Here is a 12,041-nt window from a genome sequence, read left to right on the forward strand (position 1 = left end):
AGCAACGTCCTCCACAACTAGACTGAAGAACAAAACGACAGCAACTTGTCTGTTCCCCTTTCCCCAATTCCCCAATAAAAATCTTTAAAAAAAAAAAGAAAAATAAGGACATTCTCCCATATAACCATATCATTATCATTACAATCATTGTTAAATCTTAATGTTTTATTTGTAGTCTTTTACACACAAAAATACATACACACATAATCTCATATCCTGTCCAACTTTTGAATGAAGTGTTGCCCTCTTTATGTCCACTGTCCCCATCCCTCCATCCCTTCAGCCTCTTCCCCCACAGCAGCTAAAGTAATCTTTTAAATGCTTATGTCAGGCCTTAACACTCTGCTGCCTCAAGTTATTCCCAGTTTGCCACTTTCTCATCACAGCCTGATCCAGCCTCTCCTCCCCCTCTGGCTGACCTCATGTCCTGCCGATACCCCTAAGTCACATGATGCATTTTCGTGTTTTGAACATTTCAAGCTGGTTTTGCTATCACGCCCCCTGATTGGAATACCCTTGGGTCTTTTTTCATTTTTAGGTGTGGCAAAACATGCCCTCCTCAAAGAGGCTCTTTGTAACCGTACTATCTGAACAGGTCCGAGTTATTCTCTGTTCTTGCACCCTATTCATGCCCTTCCTTCACAGCCCTTGCCACAGTTTGTGCTCATATACGAATGTCATTCTCCAATGCATGGCCTGGTAAATGTCAAGGTGAATTTATACAGTAGTTGAAAGTTTGCCTGCCTTTAACAGGAAATAGAAAAGAGCAGTCTAGGGCTGTTCCAGTGGCTCTTACGGACATCAGAAACCCAGGCTATTTTTCTCTTTTTGCTTTACTATCCTTTCTTTTTTTAAGCTATAGAGGGCGCAGCTTACTGGCACAGCTTACTGACCCATGGGAATCGAACTGGCAGCCCTGTTGTTCAGAGCCCACGCTCTTACCAACTGAGCTATCTGGCCACCCCTTCACTATCCTTAACACAGTTTTATCTTCATCGTTGCTTCATGGTTTAAGATGACTGCTGGAATACCAGCCATCACACATATATTCTGGAGAAGAAGAGGGAAAGGGCAAAAAGAATATACCTCCCAGCTAAGTCAGCTTTGTTTAAGGATCCTTTTGAGAAGTGCCCACACCACTGCCCATATCCTCACTGGCCGGAACTATATCACATGGATGTACTTTGTTTAAGGGAGGCAGGGAAATGTAGTTTTTATTCCAGGTTTTATTAGTGTTGGAGAAGGGGAGAATGGATGTTGGGTGACAACCAGACTTAGCTATAGCTAGGTCAGAAATTAAAGTTGGAGTTCAGAAAAGCTACCCAGACACACAGGACCTTCCTGGCTGATATATGATGACTTGTTCATGGTGTTACTGTGACTTGCCTCAAATGCCAGCTATTTCTATCCTTTCAGTTTTGAAATGAGCAACCCGTGTGCTATCTCTTCTTGAAACAGGTTCAACAAGAAACCCAAGAGAGGGATCCAATTTCTCCAGGAGCAGGGCATGCTGGGAACGTCCATTGAAGAGATTGCCCAATTCCTGCACCAGGAGGAGCGCCTCGATTCTGTAAGCCTGGGGGTTGGGCCTCTATTCTGTGAGACTGGGGATTGAGCACGTCTGAGACCTTACTGGCTTTTAACCTAGAGATGGTCTGACCCGAGTGCAATATTGTCCACACTCCTGCTTATAGTGGTTCTACTCATCCCTTTTAGCTGCTTTTGCCAAAAGCTCTTTGAAAGGAATAAACTAGCCTTCTGCCAGGTGGTTGTGTATTTGATGGGACGGTATCATAGCTAGAAGTGTGCCTTGACTGGAAACTGTGCTTCTGGCTGTCCACCTGCCACTAACCTCCCTCCTGAGCATACCCCATCATTCCTCCATTTATAAGTCTCTTGTGTCTCCTCCTCTTCTTTCGTGTGTGGCAGGATAGACTGAACCTGGGGTGTTTGGGGAGGGTGGACAGGCTCGGGGAGTCACCCAGCTTTCCTAGCAGGTTAGCCTGTCCTGGGTGTGTAGAGCCAGGGTATTCTGCGTCCCCCCTTTGAAGTATCTTTCGCTGTGCATTTGTATTTGACAATTTCTAGCTGTGAGTAACTATGTATGTTTCAGACCCAAGTAGGTGATTTTCTGGGAGACAGCGCGAGGTTCAACAAGGAGGTGATGTATGCCTATGTGGACCAACTTGACTTCCATGAGAAGGAGTTTGTCTCAGCTCTGCGGACATTTCTAGAAGGTTTCCGCCTACCTGGGGAAGCCCAGAAGATTGATCGATTAATGGAGAAGTTTGCCGCAAGATACATAGAGTGCAACCAGGGGTGAGCGCCATGTCTAAGTCCCTCCCACGTCATCTTTTTGCCTACATCAGAACACTAATCTTAGTTTGGTAGGGGTTGAGTTTAATCTTTCTGAATCTGTGCCAAGCAACTGAAGTTTCTGTTCACCATGTGCCAGGCGCTGTGCTACAGAATTATCTCACGTAAGGCCTCAACACAGCTATTTGTGTCCCCTTTCTACAGACAATGAGATGGAGGACCTGAGAGCTAAGTAACCTGCCCAAGATCCCAGCTTGAGCCCACACTGTTAATTATAATTAAAGGGTAGTTTTATGGGTTGAGAGGAGGCCCTTGGGCACCTCTTCCCTAATCAAGAACAACCCCCTGATTTAATATGTGGGGGAGAGCTCAAGCATTTTAGTTTTCCTTTAATTATGTACTGATGAGTGGGTTACAAAAATGGTTATATAACTAATAAAATCCTCCCAAGTACATAGTTTCATCTTAGGGCCTTTTCTGGTAGTTCATGTTTTTGTAGGAAGTGGAAATTGAAAAGAGAGCTAACCTTTATTAAAACACCTCCTGGTGTCAGCCATGCCATGAGCTTTATGTGCATTGCGTTTAATGAATGGTGAGCTCGGGAGTAGCTTCCCTGTTTTACAGATGAGGGAACAGACTGGGGGATTGAACAACCTGTCCAAGATTAATCAGCTACTAAATTGCAGAGCCAGGACAAAATATGAGCTGAGCGAACTCAGCAGCTCTGCTCTTTCCCCTGGACATGAAGTTAAGGATGTCTGAATATACTGTGAACATGATGTGGAATTGTTCAGTAGAAACATTTGGTAACACTTTTGCCTCTCAGGCCAACTTGGTTTTCATATTCATTGGTCCCAGTCCTCCAAGTGCACGCACGGCAAGCTGTCCCCATGGGGTGGCATGGTCAGCAAAGGCACCATCTGGTCATTTTAACCAGGTGGACACTAGAATTTGCTGTGAAGACATAATTAGATGTTTCACTTTCAACATACGGGCATACCTCGTTTAGTGCACTTCGCAGATAACGGTGTTTTTTACAAATTAAAGATTTGTGGCAACCCTGCTTTGAGCAAGTTTGTGAGCAAGCACCATTTTTCCAACAGCACTTGCTCACTTCATTTGTCGTCACGTTTTGGTAATCTACAATATTTCACACTTTTTCATTGTTATTATATTTGTTACAGTGTTCTGTGATCAGTGATCTTTGATGTTACTATTATAATTGTTTTGGGGAGCTATGAACTGCACCCATATAAGACAGCGAACTTAATAAGTGGGTGTGTTCTGATTGTTCCCCTGACTGGCTGTCCCGCACCCGTCCCCCTCTCCTCGGGCCTCCCTGTTCCCTGAGACACAACTCTATTGAATTAGGCCAATTAATAACCATATAATGGCCTCTAAATGTTCAAGTGAAAAGGAAAGTTGCACATTTCTCACTTTAAATCAAAAGCTAGAAATGATTATGCTTATCGAGGAAAGCACATCAAAAGCCAAGACAGGCCAAAAGCGAGGCCACTTGAGCCAGACAGTTACCTAAGAAATTGTCACAGCCACCCCAGCCATCAGCAGCCACCACCCTGATCAGTCAGCAGCCATCAATATCAAGGCAAGACCCTCCACTAGGAAAAAGGCTTTGACTCACTGAATGCTCAGACGATAGATAACACTTTTTAGTAATGAAGAATTTTTAATTAGGATGGAGATATATACATGTATGTACATAATGCTATTACACACTTAATAAACTACAGTATAGTGTAAATGTAACTTTTGTATGCATTCAGAAATCAAAAAATTCGTGTGACTTGCTTTATTGCGATGTTTGCTTTGTTGTGGTGGTCTGGCACCTAACCTGTGATGTATCCGAGGTCTGCCTGTATCTCCCGTGTGGACCTGGAGACCTTGGTCTGTTTCCCTTAATCAGTAAATATGTGACCCAGTTGAATTTCACATTAGAGTGCAGACCTTTCGTGTGTTCTTCAGAATTTCTCCCTTTCCTTTCGGGGGCAATTTGGACAGACCAGTTTTCTGGCTTTAGCCTCACGTATTGTGAGGCTGTGTATCTACAGGTTTTTGTCTTTATTTTGTTGCCTAAGACAAAGAAGTCAGACTTCACCAACATACCGCTTAGAATATGTAAATATTTCCTTTGTATTTCTCCTGTTATATATGATAGTGGATAATGTAAACTGTAAATAGCTACTAACTGGACAGTAGTTTCAGTCATCTTTTACCCAGTGCCAGCACGTAGTAGGCGCTGTCAGGAACAGGGCCATGGTGAGGCAAGTGAGGCGCTAAGTGTGCAGAATACGAAGGGTCTCACTCGGGGTTGTGCACTGCAGGATCAACACCCAGCAGTGGGGGTGCCTCACCCTAGTCCCTGGCCCTGGAGGCTACTTGGGGACCTTCCTTAAAACCTGGCTTGAAACTACTTTCTTCAAAGAAGTCTAAAGCTGACACATATTCTTAATTAGATTTCTCTATACTCTGGGCCTTTGCTTGTCAATCAGTGATGATGAAAGCTTGAAAACTCTTGACTAGTTTGGCACCACGTGGAGTAGTCAGCCTGCCTTTAGTGACGTGTGTCTGTTAGCAGTGGACCATCCCAGCCTCATCTCCATGCACGTTCTGACATCTGGAATCTTTTCTTCCAGGCAAACTCTGTTTGCTAGTGCCGACACTGCGTATGTCCTAGCGTATTCGATTATTATGCTAACTACAGACTTGCACAGCCCTCAGGTAACATATATTCATGATTTATATATTGTAGCTAAATAAGTAGCTTTATTTGGGCCATTGGGTGTTTTCTAAATTAAAAAAAAATTTTTTTTAATTTCAGGTAAAAAATAAAATGACAAAAGAGCAGTATATTAAAATGAATCGGGGCATCAACGATAGTAAAGATCTACCAGAAGAGTATCTCTCGAGCATCTATGAAGAGATAGAAGGCAAGAAAATTGCAATGAAAGAAACTAAAGAGCATACGATCGCAACCAAATCTACTAAGCAGAGTAAGGTCTAATGGCAAATTATTTCTGTTAATTATAGTTTTTGAGTGTATTACAATGCATGATTAGACTCCCTGATGATTAATTTGCATATCTAGATATCTGAATGAGAAATGTGATTAAGTTAATTATTGTGATTATATTGGTTCTCTCATATCACCATCTTGCTAGATTTGTGATTAATTTCAACAGGGAATTTAAAATAAATAATCTGAAAGCTAAATTACTCCCCAAAAATGTTCCTTAAAACCTTGCTTTAATACCAATGGTGGTGGTTCTGACTTTGATTAGAATTCTGTTGGTTAAGGCTCCTGGGAAGCTATCAGTTTCTTTGTTTGAGAGCAGCAGAGTGTAGTGTCTCTAAAGCCACACTGCTTGGGTTCAAGTCCCAGCTCTACTGCTTATTTGCTGCTTATTTGCTGCGTGACCCTGGGCAAGTTACTTAACTACTCTGTGCCTCATTTTTACCCATCAGTAAAATGGTAACAATATTTGTAACAGACTCATGAGGTGGTTGGTTGGATTTGTAAGTTAATCATTTTAAATCTTTTGAAGCAGCGTCTGGCCCTTAGCAAACACTCAGTGAGCGTTAGCTGCTATTCTTCTCTTATTTCCTTGTAGATGTAGCTAGTGAAAAGCAGCGACGGCTGCTGTACAATGTGGAGATGGAACAAATGGCCAAAACAGCCAAAGCTCTGATGGAGGCTGTGAGCCACGCCAAAGCCCCGTTTACGAGCGCCACTCACTTGGACCACGTCCGGCCAATGTTCAAAGTGAGTATCCTGAGAAGTTAGGACGTGGCTAAGCCCACTTCTGGAGCTGACCAGCTGGAGGCTAACCAGCAAGTGTATAACAGTGAAGAGATTGAGGAGACGCCAGGTCTGGGCATTGCTTTCTGAACAATAACTACAGCAAGTCCTTCCTAGAAAGCCTTTTAATGCTTCTGGGGTATGCCTGCACCTGCCAAAAGCATGGGCTCTGCAGTCAGAATGTGGGGGTTGGAACCCTGTTCCTCAGTCAGGTTACTCAGCCACTCTCTGTTCATCATCTGTAAAATGGGGACCAGTACAGGGTTGCTGTAAGGGCTGCTAGGGGGATTGAATGAATTAATGATTATTCAGGCAAAAGAGAGAGTTTTATTGTGACATCTCACCTCAGTGCCTCAAGGTTAGTTTATCACTGGGTGGAAGTAAAAGACAATATCCTAAGGCCTTTCTATTTTTAAAATGTCTAGAAAAGATACATGCTCATTCTATATACATAGCATTCATTTTTCTCTAAGATGTTTTTATAGTTACTGTCAGTATCCTGTTGATCAATTCTAGATTTTTGTGAGCTTTTCTTTTCAGGGAATTTGTAAGAAAATTGGAGGAAAAGTAAAGTCTAAATAATTGAATTAGGGATCTTTTAATAAGCTAAGTTTATAAAACATAAGTTGTTTATAGATTTTATTTTGCATGCCAGCCTCTGATTGGTAATGGTTGCCTGCTGTACTGTATAAAGAAGGATTCTCAAGCCTTGAATAGACTCAGCAGACATCTCTGATTGATCAGTGATGTCTGCCATGAACACAGGTGGGCCTAGTGGTGGCACACTAACCATGCATTTACCATCCTTCCGCTTGAACTGTACATCTAGTACATGGCACATCTATAGTGTAAGCTTTGACCACAGTTTAGGAGGAGCCATTTTATATTGTGAGTGGAATAGATTAAAATCAAAATAGCAGTGAACTTGGCATCCTAGCTGTGCTCATAACTTAACAGTGTGGCCTCTAAGTGCTCTTTGCACGCTGAAATTCTGGATGTTATTGAAACCTTCCTTCCTTGGTAGCTGGTGTGGACGCCACTGTTGGCTGCCTATAGCATCGGACTGCAAAACTGCGATGACACCGAAGTGGCTTCCCTGTGCTTAGAAGGCATCCGGTGTGCAATCCGGATCGCGTGCATCTTCGGAATGCAGGTGGGTGTGAGTTAGCAATTAGCCAGAAAGCCTCAGCAAGCTCCTTACGCATGCCCGCTGAGAAGCAGCCCACAGATTTGTGCTGGCAACGGCATCATTGAGGGTGGGGGGTGGGGGGCACCAGGAATGGAGCTTTGGATTCAAACTTTCTTTGAAAGGTTTTTAAGATTGAAAAACTTTTCTTTGCAAGTCCAAACTGCTTGACTGGATTTGATGTGCATTACTTGCCTGCCCCAGTGCTTAAAATACTATTTATCCTTTTAAAATCAATTTTTATTATAATCTCCCTTATATCCAAGTCTTGTCTGGGGGAAACAAATAAATAGTTCAATACAAAATGACTATGTCGGTAAACCTTTGGAATCTTGGGAAATTCAAGCAAATAAAATACTGTCCTCAAACTGTTATGAAATCAGGACATTATCAAGCTCATTCATTTTCTAAGTCAGGGAGAATTTGCACCCATTTATTTTGAAAAACTCAGTCTCCTGCTTCCATTTATTTTATAGTTAAGATGTTTTCTTTTGTACCAAGACTGTAGGCTTTGACATCAGACCATCTGGGTTTCAGTGCCCAGCTTTGCTACTTCCCTAGCCATGTGACACTGGCCCGGCTAACTTCTCTCTAAGACATTTGTAAACTTAAAGAAGTAGACCTACCTTGCAGGATTGTTGCAGATACTAGAATTTATGTGACAATCTTAGCATTGAACAGATTCCTCCCTTGCTTCCTCCAAAGGGAATGGAACAGGACCATAAGTTTGAGGTCAGCTGGACAGGAGAGGGCTAGTTCTCAAACATGTGGTGTGTAGGGAGCCTCGTGGGATGTTCCGATAGCCAGAGGGCACCAGCATGGAATAACGGGCGTGTTAATGGGCACAAAGCCTGTCGATATGTGTATAGACGGTATCAGAGAAGCCCCGTGCGCCAGCCCCACAGATGAGAAGAGGTGACCCGCTGAGGGCGGGATCTCACTGTTCTCCCCTGCACTTGTGTTACAGCTGGAACGAGATGCCTACGTTCAGGCTCTGGCTCGCTTCTCCCTGCTCACGGCCAGCTCCAGCATCACAGAAATGAAGCAGAAAAATATCGACACCATCAAGACACTTATTACAGTGGCTCACACCGATGGCAACTACCTTGGGAATTCCTGGCACGAGGTGTGTGTCTCTTTGAAAGCCTGGTAATTGCCTTTTCTTAAGTTAAGGAAAACAAAAATGTGTGGCCAGGGAGGGTGTGTGATTTCCAGGTGGTCAAGGGAGATCTCTCTGAGGGACACACGTGTGAGCTGAGATCTTAAGGAGTGAGCCACAGGGAAGAGCATAAGGAACACGTTCTAGGTATAAGGAGCAGCAAGTGCAAAGGCCCTGGGGTATGACTAGACATGCCAACTTAAAGGAGCAGCAGGGAGGCTCGTGTGTTGTATAGAGTAGAAGGGAGGTGGGGGTGGCTAAGTCAGACTAGATGGTGTACTTAGTGGCATGGCGGGTGGAATCCCCTGCTCCCGTCAAATACTTTTTCTTTCTTTATTGTGCACTTATTAAACTTGCATAATTAAACATCTATACGGCATGACTCCATTGGACCAGCTTTTCTTTTTGCTCATTTTCTCTTTCCCTTTTTACTAGTTAAAAAAAAAAAAAGAAGTAAAGCCCCACACTCTGGGTTGCTTCGCCAGGACTAGGGAAGCCCTCCTGAGTCCCTCAGATTTTATTCTCACCTGAAAAGCTGTGTGTTTCAAAGAACTCTTTAATGACTCACTTAAGACTATAACGTTCTTTTCAGGGTGTAAAGTGGGAACTCGGTTTCTTCATGCTTTTTTTGTTGTTGTTAGATCTTGAAATGCATCAGCCAGCTGGAGCTCGCTCAGCTGATAGGAACCGGTGTGAAGACCCGCTACCTGTCTGGGTCTGGGCGTGAAAGAGAGGGGAGCCTGAAGGGCCACACGCTGGCAGGAGAAGAGTTCATGGGCCTTGGCCTGGGTAAGACACCAGCCCCCACAGCTGGCTATCACGGGGATTCTCTGGTTAACCGGCGTGAAACACTTCTTGTCTCATCAGGACTGTCGCGTAAACTGTCTCTTCCTTCTGTGCCAGCTGATAATCTGTTTATTAGTGGGAGTGGAAATGCTGCCTCAGCAATCTTAATTGTGATTAAACAGTCGGGAAAATGCTGATTTTATCAAAATCAGCAGGGTGCATTACTCTTCTTTCTAGACATATCACTGTACTTGGGAGGGAAAGCCATTTGCTTTAGAAAGGCTACAGCTTCGGTACCTGCTATTGGAGTGGGCGTGTGTATCTCTCAGTTTTAAAAGGTAGAGTCAGCATCTCTTCCATGTTCATTTGGGGGACTCATTAAATGGTATCTTTGTGAAAGTAGAACTATTTCTGGCTCTATCTTGGATTGATAGAATCACTTGTCGGTGGTATAAACCAGTAACGATAGTAAATAGGGCAAACAAACATGGGAGACCACATTCTAAGCTCTCAGTTTTTATATTTTTTAACTCATTTAATCCTTGTGCTGTTATCCCCATTTTATAAATGAAGAAGGAAAGTGAGGCATAGGGGGTGATGTGGCTTGAGCAAGGTCACACTGCAAGGAAGTGGCCGAGGGAGGTTTCAAACCCAGGCCACCTGGTTGCAGAGAGTAGCCAGCCTCCTAGGTCCCACGTACAGTGGTTGGAATAGTACATCCAACGGTTAGAAGCATGAACCCTGAAAATGGGGGCTGTCATAGCACCTACTTCTTAGGGTACACATGAGGACATCAGGAGTGGAATCCCAGAAAGCACACTGAACCTTCAGCAGGTGTAAGCCATCACATGTTTTAGGAGTTCTGGGTTAGTACCAGTCCATTCCAATTTGTTTTCCTTAATGTAGGCACTTAATAGTATAAAAATGTAAAAGACTATCAAGAAAGTTGCTTGATAGAAGCAAGGGAGCTTATAAAAAGAATGCATTTTAAAAGCCAAATGCCAAAACCCACGTTTAGTTTTATTCTGTCATCAGTCAAGGGGTTTTTCGCCTGCAGACGTTTCTCATGTCTGTCTCTTGTCTCTGCATAGTGATGCTACAGGATACTTTGTTCTTGATCCGTGGCTGCTTTTGAAGCGCTGTTGATTTTGCACATTGTGTTTCAGGTAACTTGGTGGGCGGTGGAGTGGATAAAAGACAGATGGCCAGCTTCCAGGAATCGGTTGGTGAGACCAGCTCGCAGAGTGTGGTCGTGGCTGTCGACAGGTAATGATTTTTTCTCCCGTGAAGCTGGACTAGCCAGTGGCCTGGCGTCTCCTGGGTGGTTACTGGATGTGAATGGTTCCTAATATGTTTGACTGTTGTAAGTGGTGTCAGTTCCAGGTCACTCACTAAGAAAGATTGAAAGTGGCACACATGATCCACAACTAATAATGACCTTCACATTCATTTGAATTTTGACCTTGAGTTGCATTATGACCTTTTAAAAACCAATTATAACTTTAACATTGTGACCAAATTATACCAGAAATAAGAGTGTTTACCTGTGCCGATGTTTTAAGTTAACCTTGTTTCCTTAGTAGAACTTAACTTTTTAAAAAAATTTCAAGGTTTTAGGATATAAAACATGAGTGAGAGTTGACAGGTTCTTTTTCCTCAAAAATCTTTCCATTATTCCTGTTTACTTGAAACTAAACATACAGGAGAAATGTAGGTGTTTTCTTATTTGAAGACATCCATTAGGTACCAATGCTTAAAATGTGAATTTTCTTAAAATCAACAAACTCCTGAAAATTACCATTGAATAATCACATACACTGCTCTTCATTAAGTTAATGACCTATCCCAGTGCATTCAATGTAGATAGTTTTGAGATGATAGCAGTGTAAAATTTTTTACATGATTTGTATTGCTCTCAGAACAGTCCTTTCGGTATTTAAATTCTTTATCAGCCTACTTTGATTACCTTGTTTCCGTTGCTTCTCCGCTTCTCTCCAACAGAGATTATCTATAACGTACTTTTGATGGGCTTCCCCCACTTTTTTCAGTTAGGTTTAGGCTAACAGAACAAAATGTTTATTCTTCCACTCTTATTTTTTTTCCTGTTTCTCTGCCTTAGCAGACAGTGGACAATAGCAAGTTTGCCCAACACCTCTTCGTGTGCTAGTACCTTTTTACATTTTTCATTAATTTTTAACGTACATACCATAAGATCTACTCCTTTAAAATGTACAATTCAGTGGTTTTTAATGTATTCAGAGTTGTGCAGTCATCACCACTTTCTAATTTCAGAACATTTCATCACCCTGCACAGATGCCCCATGCTTTTTAGCAGTCACTCCCCATTTCCTCCCCAACCAGTCAATCATTAATCTACTTTCTGTCTATAGATTTGCCAATTCTGGATATTGTTGAACAATCTGTTTCTCCCTTTCAGTTCTCTTTTATTGCTTCATATTTGGGGACTCTGTTGTTAGATGCATATGTGTTTATAATTATTATGTTTTCTTGACAGATTATGAAATAGTCTTTGTAGTAGTGATTTTTGTTTAAGTGTATTTTGTCGGATCTTAGCGCAACCACTCTAGTTCTTTTGGTTACTGTTTGTATGTATATCTTTTTCCATACTTTTACTTTGAACCTATTTGTGTCTTTGAATCTAAAGTGAACCTCTTAAGATAACTTGTAGTTGGATCACGTTTATTTTAATTCATTCTGCCAATGTCTTCCTTTGGATTAAAGGATTTAGCCTCTTTAAATTTATTATAATTGCTGAT

General features: G+C 42.4%; 1 protein-coding gene across 3 annotated transcripts in view; it reads left to right on the top strand.

Moving 5' to 3' along the window:
* ARFGEF2 (ARF guanine nucleotide exchange factor 2) overlaps nucleotides 1–12,041 on the top strand; it is an 81,951-nt gene that overhangs the window by 39,351 nt on the left and 30,559 nt on the right. For all 3 annotated transcript variants that reach the window (XM_019640940.1, XM_019640941.1, XM_019640942.1), the window contains exons 15-23: nucleotides 1,459–1,570; nucleotides 2,114–2,319; nucleotides 4,971–5,055; nucleotides 5,156–5,327; nucleotides 5,946–6,097; nucleotides 7,158–7,286; nucleotides 8,287–8,445; nucleotides 9,120–9,267; nucleotides 10,431–10,530. In XM_019640940.1, the coding sequence (XP_019496485.1) occupies nucleotides 1,459–1,570; nucleotides 2,114–2,319; nucleotides 4,971–5,055; nucleotides 5,156–5,327; nucleotides 5,946–6,097; nucleotides 7,158–7,286; nucleotides 8,287–8,445; nucleotides 9,120–9,267; nucleotides 10,431–10,530 (1,263 nt within the window). The remainder of the gene's footprint in view (nucleotides 1–1,458; nucleotides 1,571–2,113; nucleotides 2,320–4,970; nucleotides 5,056–5,155; nucleotides 5,328–5,945; nucleotides 6,098–7,157; nucleotides 7,287–8,286; nucleotides 8,446–9,119; nucleotides 9,268–10,430; nucleotides 10,531–12,041) is intronic.

Source organism: Hipposideros armiger, unplaced genomic scaffold (assembly GCF_001890085.2).
Source record: "Hipposideros armiger isolate ML-2016 unplaced genomic scaffold, ASM189008v1 scaffold_54, whole genome shotgun sequence".
Lineage (NCBI taxonomy): Eukaryota > Metazoa > Chordata > Mammalia > Chiroptera > Hipposideridae > Hipposideros > Hipposideros armiger.